Source organism: Rhamphochromis sp. 'chilingali' (assembly GCF_963969265.1).
Source record: "Rhamphochromis sp. 'chilingali' genome assembly, chromosome: 12".
NCBI classification, from domain to species: Eukaryota; Metazoa; Chordata; class Actinopteri; order Cichliformes; family Cichlidae; genus Rhamphochromis; species Rhamphochromis sp. 'chilingali'.
The window spans coordinates 8,901,830-8,928,475 of NC_137939.1; the positions used below are offsets into that span (position 1 = coordinate 8,901,830).

Sequence of the window (26,646 nt, forward strand, 5' to 3'; positions counted from 1 at the left end):
GTTCTGGCTGTGGGAAGGAGGCTCTTGTCCAATGTTTGCCACATGGGCACAGAACCAATCTGTGGGAGCCAAAATTCAAGCTGGGTGGGATCTAATACATCTTTCACTCAATGACATTTTTTTCCCATGGATTTTTGGTTCATATTCTGTCTCTCTGCATTAAAAATGAAACTACCATAACAATTAGAGTCTGTTTATTTCTTTCAAACTCACACATCCATTGCACATTTCTCCAACTGTATCGTGTTTCATAAAGTCACAATCACACATCTGCATCTGTATAGAATTAAAAATGACTGAATGCTCCAGTTTTTCAAACCAGTTTACTGAGCAAAACAAGGATGAGAGTTGTGTGTCATTTACAGTACACAGGTATACAGCTATACATCGACAGCAGAGATATATAAGAAGGCGCGGGGTTAAAGTCGCAAGGTATCAACAAAGCACGGGCCTTATAAAATATCAAGATGGTGTCTTATTTTTCCTGGAGCACTGCAGACTCAATAACTATTTCATAAAAGCAAGTAAAACCATAAGTTTGGCTTGAGTCAGAGTTAACGAACGCTTTTCTTCTATAAATGAGGAAATAAATGATCAGCAAAAGGGAGAGGGGGTCTACACAAGGGAAAAAGACAAATTACACATGACACTAGCGGGGTTGTATCAGTGAAGGATCACTGTTAGCAGCATACAGTGAAGTGTACATATCTGTGCAGTGAGCGAGTTATTGTTGAATCCAAGGGCAGCGGGGAGCAGAGCACGAGAGGATTTATGTATAAAACATCAGTATCAGTATCACCATCTGTCAGACACTGAAGCTCAAGACAAACATACAGTGAGAGAGTCTGTCATGCTTATTTTTAAGTCTGCAGAAGGGGAAAAACACACACAAACTGCGGGTGCACAGATGTGTGTAGGCGAGAGTTTGGCAGCGTTATTTACATTCAGATGGACAAATACACTTACGGGGCAGAGGTGCAGAGATTTTCATTAGAGGGGAATTAGTAGGAGCTCGGCTGTAAATAATGCATGCAGCAAATGCAAAGCAAGGTCTCCAGATGGAATTTCACTTGGTATGATCAAAAGGTTCAACAGATGAAGTTAGTGTTTGACTGCATTCCTGACAATTCTGCAGTCATCTTTATAGCTGTCTGGTTTGCAGTCAACAAGACTTCGTGTCAATTTTTTTATGGGGAAAAATATTGTCAAAGTCCTTGGACTATTTGTGCGACTACACTGTATAATATAGCCCTGAATAAAATAACAAACAGGGCCTATAAGGAGGGAGTCGGCATAAAAGACGGAGAACAGAATGAAGGATGGGTGACCGAGGTCAGGTGTTAGGGCCTGAGGCAGCAAACATGGCAGCAAGAGAAAAATAAAGCTAATGTAAGTCAGCATCGTTCTGTTTAGACATGGTTGCAGTGCAGTAGTGTAGAGTGTAAGAGGAAAACATGACAGTCTCTCTGCAGATCCTCTGCTTTAATACTGTGGTAATTACAGCAGCAGCTAACAGGACAGCTACTAAAATAAAAACAACACATTGTAAACGTCTCATTCCCTTTTCTAAAGAAAATAAACTAACGGAAAAAGTTTGCTTTTTTAAATCATACATTTACAGGGTCAAACAACATTTCATGCAGTGAAAAGTAAATCTGTCAGATATTTGTGATCAATAACACTGGACTGTACTATCATAGAATTAAAAAAAAAAATGCTATGGCACATTTGTTGGTCACAAACAATAAAAACTGAACGATCAATGTTAGATCCTTATCATTTCACTCCCAAAATTTACAAATAGCATTTTTGGCATAAAAGTCATACATATTGTTATCATGCCATTTCATGCATGTCCTAAGATTGTGACACGATGCATTACGTTTGTCCATAACTGTCCGAAACAGCTGTTTCATAGTAACATCTGTGATTTGTCAAGCAGGATAATAATCATGTGAACACAGTGATTAAGACTCAGATGAAGAATATATATTCTGTACATTTCTCTCTATTTTTTATGACAATAAATATTTCTAAGTGTTGATAAATACAAGGTGGTAGATTTCCATGAATGGGGGCATTTAACATTTGGAGAAGACTCATAAAAGTTGATTTTCTTCCTTTAGGCAGTGACTAAACAGTTACATGTGTTCTAAAGAGGATTTAACTGTTGTTGGTGACAGTGAGTAGATGGGTAATAAGTAATAAGGCAAGTCTTAATACAGATCAGTTGAGACAAACACCTTAATTATAACTTGGCACCAAATATAAATTAAAGCTACAGGCTAGTTCAGATTTGGGGATTGTTATGTGAAAAGGACAAATACATTTAATTTATGGTTAGCAAATTCAAAAGGGCACACCAGCTCTGCCAATCTAATTTAGATCCTGACGCCTGCTGTGCTTAAGGGAAAGACATTTTCTCCATCATGTAGTAACAAAGCCAAAATTAAAAGAAACATTCTGACATTATGGGAAATGTGCTTACTTGCTTTCTCGTTGAGAGTTAAAATAAACAACAAACAAACAAACAAAAAAAAAAAACCCCAACAGACTAATATCACCAGTAGCTTACTCGTGTCTCCAGGCAACTGGAGGTTTCCAGGAAACCATCCAACCCCTTCCAAATACTGAGTTTAATGCCAAGTTTTTGTACTGAAACAAACAGGTTATAATGTTCCAATTAGAACACTTTAAAAATTCATAGGTGGACTTTGTTATCTTGATTTAGAGCCAGGCTCGCTCTTTTCTCACTTGTTGCGTTAAGATAATTAGCTAACTAACTAGCTGAGGAAAGCTAACTAGCTGTAGTATCTTCCAATTTCTATACATCCAAAGGGTGCCAAGCAATATGTCTTGCGTAGCATATTATGTATATCATAGTGTAGTATACTATATACCTTAAGTACTTGTTTAGTGTAGTGTAGTGTGTATTGTAAAGTGAATTTAACTGGCTAAGTCTTAAATCAAAAACGGCAAGTTATGCATTTTATGTTAAAGAACATGAACTGCTAGCAGCTATATTTTGCAATCTTCTGACCGCACATATATTGCCAAAATTTCTAATAGTAAACATGACACTGTAACAGGCATATACTCCAAGAAACAGCAAACCATGTCCATCAGAAAAAAAGCTGCCGCTGCTGGCTAGCTAGCAATTGGCATGCCATCACTGTAAATGACTGCTGGTTAGTGGCATCGCCCCTTTTTCTATGTACAGAAGACTGACACAACTGAAATGCTGACAGGTAATTATGCAGCACTTCTGTAGCTGTATTTGTAAGTGTGTGAAGAGATAGTACAAAAGCACACAGCTTGAGACAAGGAAGAATTTCTCATCAGTCAGTAAGAAAGCAAATAAGCAGCAACCCAAATGTCAAAATATTTCTTTTACAGCATACAAGCAGCTTGTATGCTGTAAAAATAACCAGACAGTTAGAATATGTCACAATACACTGACAGGGAAATGCAGAAGCGGGACAGTGGGCAAGTGAAATGTCATAATTTGTTTTAATATTGCCAAAAAAGGTATCAGCTAGACACACACAATACACATGGATGTGGTGTGTGCGTAGGGAAGGCAGGGAGGTAGAGCCAACAGTGAAGGGTGGGTGAATTATGTCGGGGCTATAGTTGCCTGATGGGGGGAAGGTTAAGGGTGTCCAGAGCGCTGTGGTAGAGCTCTCTCAATGCTCTCAGCAGATACAAACGACAAAACATTTGGTTGAAGAGATGAGGCAGTGGCTCCTGCAAGCAAGACAGACAAGAAGAAAGACTGAGAATATAGCAAGGGTATGTGAGGGAGTGAAAATACAGAGGAACAAAAATAACAATAAAACAACTGCTGGCTTCAAAATAAACTTCAGTTCTTTTCTGTCTGTTACAGATGTGGTCAGAGGTGGCTCATCATGGGCATGAATATCATGGTAATTTCAGGCTTTCTTTGACGTGTTCTTTTTCCAGAGTGTAATGAATGCACAGCATAGATCTTTAATGACTTAAAAGAAAACAGGAACAGGGTACATAAGTTTGAATTTATCTTGGATTTTCTCTAATCCTCCACACAATTACAGAAAATTAATTATTCCACCCTGGAAAAAGACCAGTTAAAAAAAAAAATCATTAAAAGCCTCAAAGTACTAGGATGTTCATGCATTAACGCAGTGGTTCCCAAAGTTTTTTTGCTAGGCCCCTCTTTGTTTTACAACAAACATTTTCGCCCCCCCACCCCACGCACACTCATGCACGCACGCATGCACAAACACATCCTCCAACCACACACACCCATATTTTGCTCCATTGCGGTTTATTTCACACCTCAGACATTTAGTAAACAATTAAGCAAATAACAGTAATCTGCAATAAATTACAGGTAGTAAGAAAATAAACTACTAACTCTTTTACGCTACGTCCACACCTACACGGTTATTTTTGAAAACGCAGCTGTTTCGTCCACACGTAAACGGCGTTTCGAATCACCGAAAATGGAGATTTTTTAAAACTCCTTTTTTGCGCTTCTGTGTGGACGAGGAATACAGAGTTCGTCACGCAACGTCAAAGGTATGTGCCTTTTTTCATGTCAGGCTGTGCACCACGTTATTGTTTACATGAGATGAAATGCAAAATAGCAGATAGAGACAAAATACTGTTAATCTGACCATCTGCAGATTTTACACGCTTACATATACACACACAGTTACTGTCCCTCCGTTTAGAAAGGCAGAGGCGTCACGGTGGGATTATTTTATGTGTAGTTGTTTTTTCCTGTGTAATAATATTCAACATTGCTATCAATACATTTTTCAAAAAAAATGCCTCTCTGTGCAAAATGGGTTTAAAAACATGAACAACTGTGGGATACTGTTTGTCTGTGATTTGAACCGGGGAAACAAATTTTGGCAGGATCAGCCTGATATTATTTGTATCCCGCTGTAACCTTACTGTATAAAGAGCTAACATCTCCAAAATGTCACCCCTAGTTAGTCATTACAACAAGTGTTTGTGAACTAAAAATCAAGAAAATTGTTTGTCCGTGATTTGAACAGCCCAGCTGCTCCCAACAAAGGGAAAACCAATTCTGCAGGGAAGACCTACCTCGGCACTTGTGCAGGTGAAGCCAAAGGGAAGATATGCTTCACTATATTTTCTAGTTTTTGGCTTAGAATGAAGTTGGTTTGGAAACATATTCAGCTATTCAGCTTCATCTCCTGCTTTGCAGACCTTCCCACACTTTGGGAAGGTCTGCATTAACGAATGAGTCTATGCAATCTTCTGACCACAACTATATTTAAATGTAGTGTATAAGAAGAAAGGGAACACACAAACACACAAGAAAAATCACATAAACGCATAAGCAAATAGATTTTGCAGCATTCACACATAATCAGAAAACCCTACTGTAAGCATATTTGCTGTGGTAATATATAATTCAGAAAATGATTAAGTGTATGTATACAGACAAATATAAAATCTACTTCTTGTGGGACAATATGTATAATATAATCCAGTTAATTTGTACACAGTCCCCTCTGTAAGTACACACATACATATATGAGTACATCCTTACCCCCAGTACGTGGACCCGGTTGTAGTAGGAGCTAAAGTCTTTACTGAGCGACACGAGAAATTTACAGATCTGAGGAACACAAACATGTGTATGAGTTATATAAACATCTGCAACAGCGGACGTATCCACCTTTTCTGTTATTGCTCTTACCTGTTCAGTTTTTATGTTCACTCTGGCTCCACCCCCTTCGCTATCCAGAGCCTGTCCCGATTGTTCAAGCAGCTCCGAGAATGGAATGAGGTAATTGAACAGGAGAAGCCATTCACCCTGTCAGTTAAAACACAGTCACATGGTAGCGCTGTAGGATTAACACTGCATTACTAAAATTTAGAAGTTACAGTTTCTAATATAATTAAAATTAAGAAATATAATCAAATTGTAGAGAACAGCATATCATAGGGAGGGAGGGAGGGAGGTGAGAATAGAGCCGACGAGTTGAATCTGTTTTTCAATAGATTCGACACCACAGTGTCTGCTCCCACCCCCACAACCTCACCTGCAGTCAGCCTGGAATCCAGAGCCACACCACTGTGCCAGCCTCTCTCTTCACATGTTGCCTCCTGTGAGATTCCTGACACCCCTCCCCCACCCATCACCTTCACTCAATACCAGGTTGAGATGCAAATGAGGAGACTTCACTCAGGCAAGTCTGCTGGACCAGACGGAGTGAGTCCCCTTGTCCTCAAGGCCTGTGCCCCCCAGCTGTGTGGAGTCTTTCATAAACTGTTTATGCTGAGTCTGAGTCTGCAGAGGGTCCCGGTGATGTGGAAGACATCATGCCTCGTCCCTGTACCAAAGACGCCTCGTCCCAGTGGCCCCCAGGATTACAGGCCCGTGGCACTGACCTCCCACATCATGAAGACCCTGGAAAGGCTCATCCTGGACCAGCTGCGACCCATAGTAAGACCACATCTGGATCCCCTTCAGTTCGCTTATCAGCCTCGTCTCGGAACAGAGGACGCCATCATCTACCTGCTCAATCGTGTCTACACCCATCTGGACCAGCCGGCGAGCACTGTGAGGGTCATGTTTTTTGACTTTTCCAGTGCTTTCAACACCATCAGGCCGACCCTCCTGGGTGATAAGTTAGCAGCGATGCAGGTGGATGCTTCTCTGGTGTCCTGGATTGTTGATTACCTGACAGGAAGACCACAATATGTACGTCTCCCACAGTGTGTGTCTGACAAGGTGATTAGCAACACAGGGGCACCACAGGGGACTGTCCTCTCCCCCTTCCTCTTCACCCTCTACACCACAGACTTCAGCCACTGCACAGAGACCTGCCATCTTCAGAAGTTTTCTGATGACTCTGCGGTGGTTGGATGCATCAGCAGGGATGATGAGACAGAGTACCGGGCTGTGGTCGACTCCTTTGTCACGTGGTGTGAGCAGAATCATCTGCAGCTCAACGTGGCAAAGACCAAGGAACTGATCGTGGACTTCAGGAAGACCAGGAAACACTTGACCCCTGTTTCAATCCAGGGGGTCAGTGTTGACATTGTGGAGGACTATAAATACCTTGGAGTACACATTGACAATAAACTGGACTGGGCTAAAAACACCACAGCACTTTACAGGAAGGGCCAGAGTCGTCTCTATTTTTTGAGGCGACTGAGGTCCTTCAACATCTGCCAGAAAATGCTGAGGATTTTCTATGAGTCTGTGGTGGCCAGTGCGATCCTCTATGCTGTTGCATGCTGGGGGAGCAGGCTGAGGGTCGCAGATGCCAACAGACTTAATAAACTGATCCGTAAGGCCAGCAATGTTGTGGGGATGGAGCTGGACTCCCTCAAGGTGGTGTCGGAGAGGCGGATGCTGTCCAAGATAAAGACAACGTTGGATAACACCTCCCACCCACTCCATGACATGTTGGTCAGTCACAGGAGCTCGTTCAGTGAGAGACTGAGATTACTGAAAAGCACCACTGAACGACACAGGAAATCATTCCTGCCTGTGGCCATCTCCCTGTACAACGCATCCACTTAACACACTGTTTGCTGCTACAGCTACACATGTTTCTTTTCCAAATATTTATTTATAAGTGACTTATGTATGTATATATATGTATATATTGTACTATTCTTAGTTAGCGTATTGTCTGTCTTGTCTTAATGTTGGTTTAAAATGGAGCACTGTAACAAAAAATAATTTCCCCCAGGGATCAATAAAGTATTCTGATTCTGATTCTGATTCTGATCATAGAAGACACTAAAGTGGCACCTCTTCTTTCAGAGCAGAGAAGTCCAGCTGGGAGTCCTCTGGGATTTCTGGGTAAAGACCTGCAGATAAAGAGTCAGGAAAACTAAATGTAGAAACATTGTGATAGATTTTACATTACATGTTCAACATTATAGACATATTGATTGAACCCAAGAGACCAAGCAATAAGCCAAGTATCCCTTCATTTAGCTGTGGATGAAAGCTTTCATTCTTTTGGACCCTGCATATCAAGGACTGTGCACTTATTTAGGTTTATTCTCATCTTTTAGAAATAACTCTCCCAGTCATCACAGGCATTTACTCTTCATCTAAAACTCATATTACCTTTGGTGTACCACAAGGATCAGTTTTAGGCCACATATAAAATTCTGTTTAAAATGATGGCACTTCAAATCATCCAATGTCAGCATCCTTATTCCCTGCTAGTTTGTTTTTAACCTTTATTCAACCAGGAAGCCAAACTCTTGAGATGGGCCCAGAACCACTGTGTTGCCAAGGTGTCACCCCTTAGAACAGCTGACCCACCTTCTTCTTCAGCAACACACCTGAAAATCATCATTGTTGTTCCCTTTTTTCAAACCACATCTTAACATGGAGTTCACATGCAGAATAGAAACAATTCCAGCACAATTTGATCCAGCTCAAAGCTTAGCCCTACCTAAGCTTTGAGCTGGATTTTCCAGATTTATCAGATGACATCACTCATATCTTGGTTTCTCATGGATTTTAAGATCTGATTGACACACGTGTGTAAAGCACTTTTTTGTCTGACTTGCTTTTTTTTCTTTGCTATTATTTTTTATGATCGTTTTTGTTCTGTTTTGTTCTGGCTTCTTAATATTCATAACAACATTTTGTGTTTTGCATGTCCTTGGATACCACCCTAAAGCAGCTAACCTTGCTTTCTTATAACTGTGACAGAAATAAAATGCTCCACATGCAACATTATCCACCCACTGAGCAATATCGATTTCTGATTTATTTATGCAACAAAACATCACAGTCCCGCTGAACTATAAATAAAACTCGTTCTGGCTTTTAATAAGTCTCTCTTTCTCTTCAGACTGGGTGAGGTTAAAGGAAGACTGCAATCATTGGCCACAATGACCTGAATTACGGGAACATTTATTTACAGAAAAGCACAGCTCTCACCTTTCTCCACTCCTCTCTCGTAGCTGTCGAACAGAGTGTGCAATCGGGCGCAGTTATACATCACAAACACTCCTCCTCTGGGCCCCTTGGTCGACACACCGCCTTCCCTCTTGACGTCCAGCGTCACCTAAACATATGGCTGTCAGTCAGTCTGACTTAGCGCGTTAGAGCATGGCTGCTTGAAAGGGAACAGTGCTGTACTGATGACTCACAGGACTAGTGTGGACAGTCGACAGCAGCTCGAATCTGACTGTAGCAGAGGTCATGACCTTGATGATGTCCTCCCACGTCTGACCTTCAAGAGGAGGAAGCACTTGTCTTCAGTTAATTCAGTTTACTTACAGTCATATAGACTGTACAATGAGAATGCGCATAAACACACACACCTTCTACTTGATCTCCATACTTCATCTCGGAGGCCTCTTTCATCTGACCTCTTCTCAACCTGGAGGAGAGAAGGAAGAATAGAAGGCTCATTAATACAGGGAACCGAGCTAAAAATACACCACAATTACACGCAGACGAAGAAAAACATCAACAGCGTCTTATTCATCACATCTGCAACGTTACGGTGCAGGGAAGATGATGGTAAGAGTGTTATTGGTGAAAACAAACACATCTGGTGGGGATCTGGGCAGGGTGTGTGGAGGAGTAACAGAAATGACATGAGTATGTCACAAAAAGGATGAGAGAGGACAAAGGATAAAAAAAAAAAAAAAAAAGAGGCAGCACAGACAGAGGAACTGATGTGTCTTACTGCAAGTACTGTGCAGCAGTCAGGTGTGAACCAGGAGTCTTCACAGGCCCACAAACAAGATGCCTCTGCAGAAACAGAAAGCAGAACAGGTAAAAATAGGAACCCTTCATCACTGCAGTGTGTGTGTGTGTGTGTGTGCAGCTACCTGTGTGTGTTTGGCTCCGCTGGCTCTCCACAGCATTGCTATCTGCTGCTGGCGGAACTCATCTTGACAGGAAGTCACATGTAACGCTGTTACCATGGCTGCCTATGAAAGAGGCAGTGACAAAATTAAAATCAGTGCTTTGTCTGCCCGTTTTATTTTGTTTTTTATTAATAATTTTATATTAAAAACAAAGACATGGAGTGTGTTTGTCTCACTGTGCAGTCAGCTGTGGATAGGTCCAGTTGTGCCAATTGGGAAACGCCGTCTCTGTTAACTAAAACAGGACAACAGTCTGTCAGCTGTTATTATACAATATACCCTGGACACAGTCTGTTTGACCTGCTCCCCTGCTCCCCTCAGTCCATTCGCACCAGAACCTCTCGCCATAAGAACAGTTTCTTCCCCTCTGCTGTTGGACACATGAACAATAACCGTATGACTGTTCCCACCACTAACACATGACCCTACGCTGTGTTCACTGCATCATTCCATGTTTGGCACTGATCACCACCTGCACTCATGTATATAACAGGGCTCTAGACTAACTTTTTGACATGGGCGCACCGGTACGCCTAACTTTAAAAATTTAGGCGTACCGGCACAAAAGTTAGGCGCACTCAAATTTTTCAACCGCATTGCTTAACACCGCAGTTTTACATGTGCACTTTCTTTGGGGGGGGGGGGGGGGGGGGGAGTCCATACAGACAATATTAATTTCTAAATTATTAACTAACAAACTTGTGCTTAAAGTGCTTTGTCAATATTGTAGAAAATGTTAAAAACTTAATCATCATCTTGGCCTCCTCTGACGACCTGTTTGCTGCTGTCTGCTGCTGAAAGGCCGTGGGGAGAGGGGACACTTGGGCAGTGCATTTACTGCAGCATATAATGTGTTTTCTGGATACACTGTGCTTTTTCAGCATTCAAATATTGATGGCACCGTGTCAGAGCACTGGCTATGAATTTCAGACAGATCAGGCCTTAACTTAACAAAAAAGTTATCAATAGTTCTTTTCATCTTTTCTTATTACCCACAGCTACAGTACATCCACTTCTCTCAGGCCTAGGCTGCTCACTAGGGCTGAGTATCATCACTGATTTCTATAATCCATTCAATTCCGGTTCTCAAAGTCCTGATTTGATTCAATTTAGCCTCAGACAGTCAGAAATATTATAATTCTGATCATTTATCAGTACTGATACACATGAGACTTCATCAGAATTGTGAAAATCACAGCAGATGCCTTTGTGTGAAAGTAACTGAGAATAAAACACAGGAAAACATGAAGGAGATTTTCCTGGTCTGGCTTTTTATAGCAGATAACCTTAAAAATATTCTGCAATTTTGCATAATTTTAAGAAATTTAAATTTCTTCAGTATTGAACAGCAGAAATTAGGCTTTCTTGTCCGAGGTCATTTAAGTGAAAAAAGAAAAAGCGCTGTAAACAACGGTAGACTGGTGGGTAATAAGCGAATGAATAATGCAGAAAACAGATTTGAGACGGGAAACTGTTCCTGAAGTACAGAGAGAGAGAGAGCTGTGCAGGAAGTGTGATTTTTATCGTGGTGGAAGCAAAACAGCAAAAGTCAGAGGGAATTCATGACGACATTGATCAAATGTGAAGCGCAGTTTGCTGCTTCTTTTGCTGCAGGCTCGGTGAATTTTGGTTGGAGAGAGGCAAAACCTGCAGCTCAGAATCAGCGCAAAAAGACGTAAACACAGCGCGGACCCGAAGAATCGCTAAGCTCCGACAGCGTGTCCGTGTTCAGGCCGTCGGGTGAGAAAGCCGAGAAAGACGAAGCTGATTCTGATGTGTTGGGTCCGCTCCGTGTTTAGGTCTTTGTGTGGAATCCGTTAATGAATTGATATCGCTTTATTCAAGCTACTCACCTCTCTCTTCCACCTGCACTTTCAACTGGACCACGGCCAATCAGAGAGGTCCCGCCCCTGACTATCTCTGATTGGTTTAGTCCACGATAGGGGCATAATGTGTGTCTGTTGTTGACCACACGGAGAGTTAGAGATTTTTTTTTTGTTACCGGAACAGTTGGTCGCACCTGTGCGACCAAATATTTATTTTTAGTCGCACCACTGAAAAATTTGGTCGCATTTGCGACCAAATTGGTCGCACTCTAGAGCCCTGATATATCATGTATATATCTATCTATCTACTTAGCACTTTTAATTCTTATTCTCATTTTTATTTTCATGTCTATTTAAGCTTAATTTATAACAGTATTTATAACAGTATGTTTGCACTGAAGCACCGCAGCAATTTCCTAATGTTGTAAACCCGCTCAACATTTGGCAATAAAACCCTTTCTGATTCTGATTCTGATATGAAATCTCTGTTATCTCACTCATCTTTTATCTAAGCTAAGCTGCATCAATGCAGTTTTATTACTTTGGGAACTAAGCTTGCTGGCTTTCTTGGAATAAGTAGGTACCCCTCAGACACACACACACACACAGGAGAAAGTTGGCTTAGCTTAACGTAAACATAAAACAGTCTTCTAAGCTCACTAATTAAACGGGAATGTTATAATTATGAGTGCCGCAAGTTATTCTTGGCCAGGTGAGAAGCTTGCCGGAGCCTCCTGGCAACCAAACTGGAAACATGAAGTTTGAAGTCACTGGCTCAGCAAGAAGCAATTCTGGCACAAATCCTCAGATAAAAATAAAACAGAGCTTGATTTATTTGAGTGGACTGCAATTAGCTTCAGTAAAGAGAAAACTGCCAGTTTCATTTTAATTTTTTTTTTTGGACAAGCAGGAAGATGAGATATAGAGATTTCTAGACCTTGACACAAAAAGCAACAACTGATGAAAAATATTTGTCCTAGATTTGGATAAACTGATCATTCTTCATGATGAGGTGTAAATGAAGGCCTGTGGTAAGCAAGGGAACAATGGGGGAAAGCACTCAGACTCACCCGTGCAGGTGCCAAGGCTGGGGTCGTATCCCGGCAGCCCCTCCTCTTGAAAAACTTGCTTCAGGTTGATCCTGAGTGCTCCTTCGTTCTCTCCCTCCTCTGCTTTCCTCCCTCCCCCTCCGCTAGCTCTCCTGCCTCTCTCCATTTCCCTCTCTCTGTATTGAGACTTCTCTAGCGAGTCCTGAATCTTCTCCTCCCGCTCTTCATTCGTCCAATTACCCGGGGCTGTCGGCCAATCGATTCCCAGAGCTCGGAGGAAACTGATGATGTTGCTGTCTTCAGGAAGTGTTGGGCAGAAGGACACGGCATATCTAAGACAGGGAAAGGGATTAATTAACAGTTGCATCCATTGATGGTTAATTGATTAGTCTATAGATTATCAAGAAGCCAATGGTAAAATCTTTCAAATGTCCACTAATGCAAAAAAGAGAAAAATCAGCTAATTGTCACATTTGGGAAGCAGAAAACAGTTAATTTAGGGAATTTTCCAGTGTTATGATGACTGTGTTATTAATTCATTTTGAATGAGAGAAAAATTAAAACCAAGAGGACTTTAAAAGCCCGACATTTCTGTCAAGGTTTACAAGGTCCAGGTCCATTAAACCAGACTCACCCCTGTCTTCTCAGCAGTGCCCCCATGTGGTCAGCCAGAAGAACAGTCCTCAGCTGGCCTAAACTCATTGTGTCAGGACTGGGTGTGTTGGACTTAGGGTGCAGTGCGGGGCAGTTGAGCACCACACAGCCCTGCCTCTGACTCAAGGGCTTCAGGTACTCTGCAGCTCCACCCGCCAGAACGGCCCTGAATGTGGCAGCCCGATCCACCCGTACCCTTAGACCTTCACCCATCACCTCCCCACCAGCCACAGGGAGAACCCCACTACCACGAAGGGACAGCACTCTGGACATCACTGCTGGAGGGACCTGGGAGGATGTAAAAATAGATATAGGATGTCACATACAAGCAATAAGAAAAGTATAATGTATGAAGGGCGTTTTTATTGTTTTTATAAGTATTAATGGTTGTCTGATACATGACACATTCACGCAGTTATAATCACACAATCCTCCCCTAGCATTAGCATTGTATTAAAGAATATTTGCAAAGAGGTTTGCAACTTGGGGGGTATTTTATGACTCTGACCTCTAATTTGAGTCTAATGTCATGCAATCCTTCTTCATTCAGCTTAGACAGATATCAAAAATCAATTAATTCAAAATCCTGCTGACAGGCACCAGTCCTTGCAATCATTCTTTGGCTACCTGTTAGCTTTAAAAATTAATTTTAACATTTTATTCCTGGACTTTAAACCCCTACATAGTCTGTCCCCTGCCTATATCTATGAGATGTTATTTTAAATGAGTATGGCTGCTGCCCACTAACAAAGCATATTCTTGTTAGTAGTCTGTAAAGCTTGTTTAGTCACTAAAGATCGAGGCTTTGCAGTCCAGGTCTCACAACTTTGGATTTCCCTGCCTGAGCATCTCATCCAGGCTAATTTTGTAACCTCTTTTAAATCTCTTAAAGCACATGTTTATCATCCGCTTTCTATAACTGCTAATGCGGAATCTTTTTCATTTTTAAGACCCAAATGTGTATAAATGTTTGTTTTTCCTTAATCTTTTCAATTTTTAATTGTTTTTAAATTCCCACTGTAGTCATGCTTAACTCCAACTTCTCATATTTGTTGCTTTTATTATTGCTAAGCACTTTGTAACATTGTTTTGAAAAGTGCTTCATGTTTTATTTGTTCTACACACATTTTTGCAAATAAAAAAAAATGCACACCATTCTCAGTATGTCTCAGTGGAAATACCTCGGTGTTTATATCAACGAGGACCTTAATTGGAACACACATACGGACTTCCTCATCAGCAAAGGCAGACAGCGCCTCTATCATCTGAGGCGTTTAAAGAGGTTTAAGATCTCCAAGAACATCCAGAGGAGATTCTACACCGGGGTCATTGAGAGCATCCTGTGTAATAACATCACGGTGTGGTACGGGAACTGCACAGTACAGCAACAGAAAGCCCTGCAGAGGGTCGTGCGCACAGCTGAACGCACTATGGGAACATCTTTACCAACACTGCAGGACATCTACGCTGAAAGGTGCAGATCCCGGGCCATCAGGATCACTAACGACTCCAGCCATCCCGCTTACAAACTGTTCAGGCCACTGAGGTCAGGGAAACGCCTCTGTAGCCTGAAAACAAGAACTGAAAGGTTCAGGAGGAGTTTTTACCCACAAACAGTGAGACTCCTCAATCAAAACACAAATCGGACAACATGATGGACAATTCCATACACAGTATATAATTTTCTTTTGAGTTTTATCCTTATTTTTATTTTTATTTTATCATTTACATCTGTATTTATGTAAATACGTACACTATAGCTCTTAACTATTACAGCGTAATATTTTACACGATATTATACATTTTTATACTTTTATATAGATATTTTTTTTTATTATAAGTTTAGTAAGATGCACAGTCGGGGGGGGGAGTACTTGTGTTGTACTAGTTATAACTACATGTGACAAATAAATAAAGAATTGAATTGAATTGAAAAAAACATTAGATAATGGAGTCTGCTTTAGAAATCAATGCCAGTGCATCTCTACACTGTAAACAAAACGAGTGCATTGTGGAACATAACACATGCACAAGGATATAAACAAATATGTACTAATGTGTTTCTTTTTTAATCTTTGCATTGTCATATTTTATGGCTGAAGAGAACAAGCTTTAAACGGGGTCTTTTTGTGCTCTGTGTAACGCAAGTTGCAGCACAGCCAGCTTGGCCTTTCTGTCTATCTGACCTATATTGTATGTGTCAGTCATGGGTTAATAATTACTGCTGGCTGTTAGTGCCTGGTCGATGATGATGTTGGAGCAAAGTCAGCAACCTGATCAATCCACGGTACCAGGCCCTCTTAGTATCATTCAGATGTACCTACTGTTTTGTGAATTTAGGTGTTATTTATGACTCCGTGTGGCATTCACGGGCAGTCGGAATCACCTGAGCACTTTAAAGCAGACAGTTCGGTCCCTCGCTCCTATTGGTCGAGTCACGTTCGAAACAGCTGAAAACACCTTTATTCGTTTTTAATATCACTGTATTACTGCGCGAAACGAACTAGCACTAACATAAACACACTAGTGCCGAGGAACTACACCGCTTAGCGGAAGAATAAAATGAAGAGCTGTTTATCGGAACTTCAATGTGTTTAAGCAGCGGTATTCCCGCTGTCTGGTGACAGCGTCCGGTTTGACTAGATTTAAGAAGCGTGTTCAGAAAGCGCATTGAGCGGCTTAGATACTATTTAGCGCTATGTTGAAATAACATAAAACAGCATGGAGTCACGCAGAGGCTAATATATCCAACAGGTATCAGTCAAACCAACCTGTCCGTCGGCGTACAGCGTGTTAAGCATCGTGGTCGGCGACAAGAAGTCCCTGTTTCGTAGATTTTTAGCGCTGCTCTCCTTAAACCAAAGCTTCTCTGGTTCAGGGAATACCCTGTCACCGTTTACACGGCTGGAACCGTGGACATCTTCACGCTTCCCCCGCAGCGCGGAGCTCAGAGCACGGACTGTAGGGGTGATGCGAAGGGGCGAGAGCTCCTCGATGTTCTCCATCATCACCACCACCACAGCACAAACAGGTGAGCTTTCTACCAGTCAGCTCATTCACCCTCTCCTCATATCTTGTGTCAAGGCGTCGTCCCGCTGCTCGCGTTGAGACGGGCGAAGATGAGCCTGATTTTGGGTTACGCTAGCCGCACGGTTGCTCGCTGGTTGATGTCAGATGTTGCGCTGCATTGCCTGTTTTCTCTGCGGAACTAGTGAAATGTAATTTGTGTTTTCCTACGACATACATTCGCGTGTCGGACCAGCATGGCGCCATCCAGTGTTAGGTGAAATAACTGCAGTAGTTGTGCCCCAAAATTTGTGCATACTGCTCTCTGTACTGAGACTCTGGAATTTTGTTAGGGTTTGAGCTCGCCACCTCTTATCCAGTGAGGGAGAAAGGTCAATCATAAGGTGAGCCCAAAACTCAAAAGTTGACCCTGGTCTTAGAAACCCAACATCATGAAATCCTTCCATCAGGGGTGAAGTTTAGTTAGATCATTTTCTTATTGCTTACTTTTTTTTTTTTTTTTTTGCTAATACAACCATAAACAGCTTTGTGTGTAGAAACTAAACATGCAGCAATTTTCACATTGATCATCTAAGCAAGATTGTAAATAAAGTTATGGGTAGCACAAAGGAAGGTCCTTACAGCAGTTCAAAGACATGCAGTTAGTGCGGTTAGGTGAACTGGTGATTCTAAATTAGCCGTAGGTGTAAATGTGAGTATGAATGGTTGTCAACCTAGCAGAGCAGCTTTTCAGTTATTAAATACAAAGCTGAGTGCAGAGAGAACCACAAACAAGTAGCAGCTGAAGACAGCTGCAGCAAAAGCCTGGCAGAATATCTCAAAGGAAAAAACACAGCATTCGGTGATGTTCGTGGGTTCCAGGCATCAGGCAGTTACTGACTGCAAAGGAATTTCATCCAAGTATTAAAAAAGTAACCCTTATATTTAAAAGTTTGTAATTTTGCCCAAGTAATGTTTGATCATTTTGATAGGTGTATAGAGGCAAAATTATCAAAAATTGTCTCTGTCAAACAAATTATGGACCTAAAGACATGGAGATCCCATTATCTCTATGATTTAAAGAGACGAACTGCAGAAAATGTGTCATTGTCCCATTAATGACACGCTGCATTTTGAACAAAGAAAAGGAAAACAACAATGATGAAGCTAGTGTCAGTGACGGTCACCTAGCTTGGAGAAAAGTCCTCCTGCAACTGCACACAGGTGCTGGAGGACATCCATCTGCAGAGGTCAATGGACCATAACAGGAAAATGCCTTATAATGTCAGCTCACAACCGTGACTGAAATAATCAGTTGATGAAACTACAAGAAAAATCATGAGATCTTGGAGTGCTACCTAGTTCCCTGCACTTTCTGCCTCATCAGACCACCGACTGTCTGACAGCTGTCAAGTGTCTCAGTCCACATTTCTTCTTATTATAAACTACTAAGGTGATATTCAAGGAACTTTAATTGTCTGAGCTGCTGTTGAGGCAGATAATGAACTGCACATTACGCTTGGAAATTTGATTTCACTCCAGAAATGACAGACAAAATGGATTTAGTAAATGTGAGCAACAAACACGACTTCGTGTTACATGGCTTAACACCTCTCGTGTGAACATGCAGCAACCTTCGGTTCACAGGAAAGAGATGAGTCAGTATAGCGCTGACGTCTGGATGTCCTGATGGTGTGCAGTTAGACGTGCAAAGTCTTGTTTTCCTGTGTCCTACAAACAAAATGAAGCTTAATGGTTTAGTGTTTGGCTAGCACTCTGGCTGCATTAATCACACTGAACTGAAATAAGGTAAAAAAAAAAGTGTCTTCTGTTTATCCCGGCTCCCTTAAGTGCTGCTGGTCAGATAAATATGGCAAACACTTTATAGTTCTTGATGTTCTAAAGCTGCAGCAGAGAGCTTCGACACTCTCATCTGATACAGGCAACTCTAACATTTAAAGTTTGTTCAAACAAAAGAAGACTTTTTAAATGTAAAGTAGGGAAATGAGCCCATCTTCTATTAACCTCTGGCTACATTAGCCGTAGGCTCAGGGACAAAGACTGCCCTCTGTAGGATGAGTATAGCTAAGAAAAAACTACTGACTTGAATCACACACTTGGTTAGTTTAACCCTCACTGTCACTCATAACTGACCGAGAGCTCATAACTAATCTGAGAAATGAAGGGATCATTTCAGGAAAAGACTCCGTTCCCTTATCCTGAAGGTTTGTTATTTTGAAGGAATGATTTGGAACCAGGCAGTGCAGAGCGACTGCAGCAGCTGTGCTGTAATACTGCTCCCGCCTTGATTTTATTTATTTATTTTTTTTGGGGGGGGGGGGGCTGTCAAGTTATCTGGTTCTGCATTTGCATGATGTCCAAGCCTGTTGTCCTATATTTGCTTTTTTGCCTTGGGGCAGTACCTGATCTGTTAACCGATTGGTTCACAAAGGTCCATCTACAGTACAGTGGATTACACAATACAACCCTTCACTTTATCACGAACCTGTTTTAGCCCAAGCATTGCTGTAACATAAGACTTGCCTTAAAAGCACATTAAATAACATGCCTAAACTTAAAATGCAACTATTTACACCAAGTAGGTGTGCCATGTGTTACCATACACCTGCAGACAGACCTGCTCTGATTGGATGATATATGTGCTCATCATTGTTAGGTTTTATTGAACCTTTCCAGTGTTGTTTAGACGGAGAGTTAGACTTTGACTTCTTTCATTCAGAGTCAGAGCACAATCAGAATACATATCATAAACAATATGTGATACTGGGATGTCCTTTGCTTAGCAACATAAAATCCATTAGGCGAACATGTTATAGTTAAATAAAAGTAAATTAAACTAGATGTGAAGAAATATTTTAGTTTGTGTGTTGTTGTGTGTAATATTTTTTAAATGACTTTTGAGAGCAATTAAAACTAACTGAAGCAATTTTGTGCACTACAATAATTAAATAAAGTAAAGCTGTGAAGAAAATATCCCTAGTTTTAGTATCTGTTAGTTTAGTATAAAAATAAAGTATTAAAACTTGAGTCATGAGGTGTTGAGAGACTGTTGGAGACTCTGAATGTCTACAATACTATGACACAATTTGAGTGAACCGCTTTCCAAAAGTTGTTTTTATTCTAATACCTGTACTAAGTTTCCTAACTCTAGCCTCTGACACATGCCCTCCATACAATAATAATTAGACTTAAACCAAGAGGGAAACTAATTAAACCGAAACTAAAACAAACCTTTTTTTTTTAACGATAAAAACAAACATGAAATAAGGAAGCACCCTCTGCAAACTAAACATAAATTAAAGAACAATAATAGAATCCAATAAATACGAATAAGACTACATATCTGTGATAACTTGGCTAGAAGGTGAGATTTGTAAATGACTATTTGTTTTCGCAATTTTTGGCTGTTTATCGGTGTTTTTAGTGTGTTTACTAGGGTTGAGAGTGACTGGCGTGACGTGGATGACGGTATCAGGAGTTTAAAAGGGGGGATGAGGGGGTGGGAGACAAATAATCCTCTATTTGCACGTCGTCTTCCGGCGGAGCTGTATGACGCACGGGGTGCAAAGATTAAATAAATAAATAAATGCATCTTTTTAAAACGGTGTTTGTGTGATTTTTGTTTGTTTGTTTTTGTTTTTTAGTAAGTTGAGACGTGTTGTTGGGGTAATTGAACGCAACCCCAGGATGCACAACTGGCAGGAGAACGAAATCCGAAGACTGCTAAGGATCCGCAACTTGATCGCGGGCACGGCGAGAACTCCGCGGTTTACCGGCGGATAAACAGCTGCTGGCGGAGAGGGTCGTCCGCGGGTCACTGTACCACGAGCAGAAGACCCGCTGCGGGACCGAGCGCGTCGTCTAGCTGATACGTAGACAGCGACGTGATCTTCGAAATGCCCAGGGGGGGGAACCCGGTGAAGCGCCATCCCCAGCACCTACACCCGCCACGCCCACCTCCGCACCGAAGTGCAGTCAGGGACGAAGTGGACGACAGAGGGCTCAACAAGCACCTGGGCCCAGCGGAGGTGGATGACGACGAGGACCAGTACAGCCCACCAGAACACGTGCACACAATCAGCCCCGTGAGTTTGATTCTGTTGCAAGTTTGCAGGGGCGGTGCTAGATGCTATCAATCAAGCGCTGGTATCGGTATCAGATCGATTCTAGTGCAACAGGGTCAATACTTAGTTTCTGTCCTCGAAGTTCAGTACTTCTAAACCGAATTGTTAATTTTTATTTTTTAAGAATGGGGGGAAAAAAAACTTTAAACTGCACTCTAAAAAATGTCTGAACCATTCTGTTGAATGTCTTTATTTGTAGCCTTGAGCACACTGAAACAACAAGCTTGTTTGACGTTTGAACTTCTATGGAGACCAGTGCATTTAGATTCCAGTAAAAATCACTAAAATAGTATAAATAGTATGTGAATTGGTCGTGAGGTGCAGATATCACATAGACTGGTTTAAACACACTACTGCACAGGAGGTTTTGGTCCAGTTACACTTTACTCTGTTTATATTCTCTATACAGGTCTGGCTCCACAGAGTAGCTCAAGCCTTTTACAGCAGGTAGTGAGGTCTGTGGGAGCTACATCATTTTTTTCTGTGCACATTGAAAACCTACAACAAAGCCCAAGCGTTCATGGCTATTCTTCAGTTTTCAAATTATCAGCAAAGACCATGCAGAGGTGTTTATTATTATCCCATATACTTTTGATGTTGGGGTTTAGTGGAAAGGACTTTCTGAAATTGATCGGCATGCCCTTGGATGTTCTTAGTATTTAGGTGTAGGTGGGCTTCATTGTTGCACACACATTGTCTTTGAACACAAATTTTCACAGTTGGATCCACTCTGTCAGATAAGCTAGCTTTTAAAAGAATGCCATCAGATTCCTGCATGCATTTAAACTGACCTCTGGCCAGTATTTGGGTCTCCAGTTCTTTATCTAATCTGTAGGAAATCTGCATAAGGATCAGTATCACTTATTCAATATTCTGTCCTTATCAGGAGGCTGTTTTATTGCTGGAGTTTGTTCTATTCACCAGAGTAGATTTGAAGGGATGGTCGACTGTAAGACCGGTGGCCATAGTTTCACTTTGAGCAGACAGATGAAAGGGTGTCACTGTCTTCTAATTGCATGCTGCAATGTCTTTGTTTTACAGCACACGGTGATGGAGGAAGTCTCCACATCAGTGTTGGCGACGGATGCCCAGATCAGAGAGATGGACGCCTGTTTGCAGAGGTTAAAGGAGCATGAGAGGGAAATGAAGAACAGTCTCATGAGCCAGTTCATAGCCATGAATGAAAGAATAGGACGTGACACCTCAAACTTGTGAAAGACTACTGTCCAAGTTTCCTTTGCCTTTGGCTCCTTCAGGCTGCTGACTGACTCGTTCTTGTGTGAATGGCACTTGTTCACCACTTGTCCAGTGCCTCAGCCCAAATTAACCTCAACTCTGTTCAGTTGTAGCTACTACTGATCCAGGTCATGTTCACACTTTTGTTTTCTGTGAATTGATTTCAGTCGTTAGTTAACCAGTACATATTTTTAGATGCATACTGTAATTCAATTTTATCGTACTAGCAAAGTAAACGTAGAAAATGAATAGCTGGTCTTTCTGGTTCTGCCTTTGCTTTTTGATAACACAGCCTACTGTGGAAGACTAAATAGAGTGGCTTTCTTTGTGTCAAAGAGTGCTGTGTGTTTTCTTTTCTTTTAAATTTCCCTGAGCGCTCTCACCTTCTGTGTAGCTGTGTGTAACTCAGATTTTCATCTTGTCTACAAATGACTAAGCAAGAATGAAAATGCAGTAGGCATGTTTGGCTTTTCTGAAAAATTCTTTTCTATAGAAATGCGGGTGGTTTGATCTACATTCCTCTTCACTCTCAGTGCTTTTGAACCTTTTAAGCTTCACCATCATGCTTCTGGGATCTGAGTTGTGTGAGTCTGAAAATCTGCATTTGGTGGATTAATACCTGCAGCGTGAACAGAAAATAAAAGATAGCTGAGTTAGTCTAGTGTCTGACACGCGGGTGGGTGTATTCCTCCACCATCCAGGCCAGACATGTTTGAGTGAACACTGAAATGTAACACAAAGTAGGAGTGCGCTCAGCTCCAGATCTTAAACATGTATCACGTGCCCGGTCTTGACAAATATGAAAACAAACAGAATACAGGCACCAGATGGGAAACATTCATTTTTCTTACCAAATATTGAAAGCATATTTTGGCTGAGACATCATCAGGATAGTCTGATGTATAATAAGATGAAATAATATTTTAGAATATAGTATAATAATTGTATAGAAATATGAGGTGAGGTCCAATCAACAAAGAGGACACACCGGCACGATAGAGAGCAGGCTAACCACCCAGATGAGAAAACTGCCATGAAAGAACAAAACAAAAAACATCACGTCATCATCCACAGTTAAATACTACAATAAGTTATAGCAGAATAAAAGTCTAACAGACTTGTATGAAGCTTTATCCCAATATGTTTGTCTTTATTTTGAACCGACCAAAACAGAATCTCTTATGAAGCCAAATATGTGCTCTGCTTGTTGAAAGGTTTCACCCTCTTTCACAGGGTCGGTGATGGCAGGTGTGGACTCAACACGGAACCTGCTGCTCAGTCATTTCCTGCGATCTTGTGGAACTGTCGAATTACAGGTACTCCTCTGTAGGTGATGCTGTTTGGTGTAATTGAGGGCAGTTTTTTCCTCACTCTTATAGATTAAGCAGCCTTACCCAACAATGGATATTAAGAAGAACACGTGTACATATTGTGTGCTGGTTTGTGGAAACAGTGGGCCACACTCATTTGTAAAAGCAGAACAAATTGCAGCTGCTGCTTTGTGATGTGTTTGGAGGAAATGGTAAAAGCTTGTAATGTGATTTGACATTTACAGGACAACATGGGTTGTCACGAGCTTTCCGAGAAAGCATTGTTGTCATACATAAACCAGGTAGTAGTACCAAGAGGACGAGAAAAACCACTGTTATTTACTGTACATATGTACCACTGAAACCGTCGGTGGTAGAGCGCATCATAAGCAACGTGCCACAATGGGCACTGCAAGAAAAATAATAACTTTAACTGTCAGTTTAAAGTTTGAGGTTTATTAGAAATACCTGTTTAGCAATACAATTAGTTTTTAAAAAAAACAACAACTACACACATTTTAAATATTGAAAGTAAAAAATAATTTTCAGCTGCCTCTTCAGTTGCTGTTTCAGGTGTCATTCTTGGCTGACACGAAATTCCCGGTTGCGTTTCCTGCTCACAGCAATCCGGGAGAAAACGTGTCATTGAGGAAAAACACCTCTGCATTAATCAGTCGAACCACTTTTGCAGACCGGTGACAGAGTGTCACATGACCTTACAGGCGTTAGTTTCACTTTCTTCACTGATTCAACAGAAACAAAACCACAGGTCTGCCCTGCGTGGGCCGTGATGGTGAACAGCGAGACAGTAGCTGTTATCAAAATGGGTTTTCTCAGTGACTCAGCTGGGTATTTTTACCCCAGATGCTTTTATAGCGTTCTTTACTGCCACTGGTGTTTTGCTTTTACTGTTTAAACATGGTTTTTGTTCTTCGTGTGAGAGTTTTGAACTGACGTGACATGAATTCTGTCTTAAAAACATTTCAAGGTGACCTGCAGTGTTGAAGCGTAATGTCTGATGTGTGGAAGGAAGGAGGATGCCCCACCGGGCTGATGGGTCGGGGGATGTCTTGTGCGCCGTGGGATGGAAACGGACCCCATAACCAGCTGGGGCTCAGAATCACAGCTGCATTATGGGTTCCGTTACAATCCCACCCACAAACAGAGGGTTTCAGCAGGGCTGGCCTCAGGTCAACACGGCTAAAATAAAAAGAAAAAAAAGAACAAGTTAGAAACAGAAAGTAGGTGAATTTACATGATATGTTTGAGAGCAGTAATCAAACTCAGACGACCTGAAACGGAAAAACATGAGTGAGCTTTTCGATGCATTACTTCATGTTTGTTTTGCACTGACAAATGAGTAAGGCGCTTTTTAGTGATTTGAAATTGAGAATTGTGGCTTGTTTCCATTGTTGGGCTGCGCGAGCAGCTGAGGGTTTAGATGATTCAGTGGCAGTCGCAACACTAACTTCCGCTGGCTCGTTTTGTTCTGGTTTTTGGGCGCTGACACGACCTGATCTCAGACCTGCAGTGGTTCACAGTGGATCTGAATGGAAATTGTGTAACCTCCACCCTGATGTACTTTAAGTTATTTGGCTGAAATGTGAACAATTTAAAGAAAAAAAAGATGTATTTCATCAATGAACAAGTGAAAACCCACTTTGTGATACATTTCTTTTTTTTCTTTTTTTCTTTTTTGATAAAGTTTGATCATTTTCAGCCATTTATTCCGACTCTCTAACTGCTGGTTTATGCTTCTGCAGAAGCAGACATTTAAGCCTATAAGGCGATCAGAGTCCAGTGTTCTTTATGCTGTAACATAAAAACAACCATTAAAATCACCCAGCCACTCAGGTCTAACTCGGTGATTTAAAAGTCCCACACAGATTCAGACCGATGCAAGGAGATTTAGTTTATCACTCCAAACACGACACACCTCCCAGTCACACAGCAGCTTGGCTCATTACAGTAGCTTAAAAAAAAATTACAGGCTCACCATTAAATTTGTAATAAAATGGACAAAGATGTTAGCGAGAGTTATGGGATACAAACTGCTTTTTACAGAAAACTCTTATTAACCAAAACTGGTTTCTGGAACTGATAATAGATGCTTTTGTAAAGTCTTCTGTTCTTTTAAGTTAGATAATTTACTGTGTTGCTGTCTGATTGAACGCTCTTAAACCAGAGTGCGTCTTAAAGAAATACTCCCCTTAAAGGTTTGGTCTGCTTGAGGGGGAAAGGTAGCAGAACAACTGTACGGCTTTCCTGAGAGGCAGGAGTCAGAAGAGGAAAAAGTCGTTTTTGTTTTGACCCAAATAAAGCATATATGTTAAAAAAACAACGTGAGGTTCAGCTTGTCAGCTTTAAATCCATATCCATATATCCAGATATTGAAAATAGACCCATCACTTACTGTAACTACAGTCATAAATAGGACTATATAGGTATTCTAGCTTGAAAAACCAGTTTTGTGTTATCAGTTGTCAGAAAGAAAAAGAAAGCAAACAACAGAGGGGGCGCGGGAGGTCAGTCTGACAAGGAAGAGCTGATAGAAACGATAAAAAGGAAGAAGAGAGCAGACGAGAAAACTTTAAGGAAGAGATTTCCATCGTGGGACTCTTCCTGTGAAGCCTGAAATATGCCTCACTCTGCCCTGTAATTAACAGCTAATCCAGGAAAACAAAAGACGAAGTCACTGAAAGAAAGATGCCTCGCAAAGGAGACAAAACAGCAGCAGCTCAAAGATACTTTCAGTTTGTCTTGTCGGCTTAAACCCCTGATTTAAACCTGACGACTTTGTAGCTCTTCTACAGTGTGTGGGAGAATTAAACAAACCCATCCGTTGCAATCAATTTAAAAAAAAAAGCAAACTGTGTGTGGGAGGAATGTGAGGAAAGAGTTAAAGTTAAACTGAATAAGGAGAGAGAGAGGTGGAGCCATTCAGAAGCCAAGCAAGAGAATGAAAGCAAAGTGAGTGTACACAAGGAGCTGTCAGACACACGGCTCATCATTAGATTCAGTGTTGCTGAAATTTAAAAAGCTTTTACCTAAATGTCGAGCGGCTCACCTGCGCGTCTGAGTGCTGCCTGCGTCGTCCTCTGCAGTCCCGTCTGCCAACAGCTCTGGGACTCCAAACTTCCTCTTTAAATACTCCACAGATTCATTTCACTTTCACTTCTCCTGAGGGCAAAACTCCTCCTTTCCTTCCTTTATCCACTCCCACTGCCCCAACTCGCCTCTCGCCCTCCGCACAGAGACGGCAGCTGGTTTTCTTTATTTAAAATGCATTCTAGGCAAACAAAAAACACCCACAATTGGTGTAAAAGTTCACTTTTATGTGCCTTTTCTGTTTAAAATTGTTGTACAGTAAGCACAACCTCAGTGTATTTAAACTTTAACTGATTCAAATGCTTTCATTTATCATGAAACAGCCATATGTTTTATACAATGTTTTATTGTCTGTAGTACATATAAGTGACACACGATCAGTTTTTATGACTTAAATACATTTATTTTCATTTTCATTCTCCTGTAGTGACTG

At 41.3% G+C, this 26,646-nt stretch overlaps 2 protein-coding genes across 4 annotated transcripts; one reads left to right on the forward strand and one right to left on the reverse strand.

Moving 5' to 3' along the window:
- Positions 1–220: 220 nt before the first annotated feature.
- Positions 221–16,622, reverse strand: dalrd3 (DALR anticodon binding domain containing 3). The gene is made up of 13 exons (XM_080899509.1): positions 16,180–16,622; positions 13,389–13,696; positions 12,776–13,086; positions 10,056–10,114; positions 9,841–9,942; positions 9,696–9,760; positions 9,325–9,383; positions 9,151–9,233; positions 8,939–9,065; positions 7,787–7,845; positions 5,717–5,833; positions 5,567–5,635; positions 221–3,747 (listed from the first exon to the last, which is right to left on the reverse strand). The coding sequence occupies exons 1-13, from the start codon at positions 16,414–16,416 to the stop codon at positions 3,628–3,630; spliced, it is 1,716 nt and encodes a 571-aa protein (XP_080755635.1). The 5' UTR covers positions 16,417–16,622; the 3' UTR covers positions 221–3,627.
- Positions 16,299–26,576, forward strand: LOC308407695 (uncharacterized protein). 3 transcript variants are annotated; one of them, XR_013973710.1, is made up of 4 exons: positions 16,299–16,439; positions 20,080–20,520; positions 21,601–23,111; positions 24,094–26,576. XR_013973710.1 is itself a non-coding variant. In XM_080899511.1 (3 exons), the coding sequence occupies exons 2-3, from the start codon at positions 20,332–20,334 to the stop codon at positions 21,772–21,774; spliced, it is 363 nt and encodes a 120-aa protein (XP_080755637.1). In that variant the 5' UTR covers positions 16,299–16,439; positions 20,080–20,331; the 3' UTR covers positions 21,775–26,576. The 3 variants fall into 3 exon arrangements, 2 of the variants coding, with proteins under 2 accessions (XP_080755637.1, XP_080755638.1); XM_080899511.1 differs by having other exon boundaries at positions 21,601–26,576; XM_080899512.1 differs by lacking the exon at positions 16,299–16,439 and adding an exon at positions 16,758–16,818 and having other exon boundaries at positions 21,601–26,576.
- The last annotated feature ends 70 nt before the right edge of the window (positions 26,577–26,646 follow it).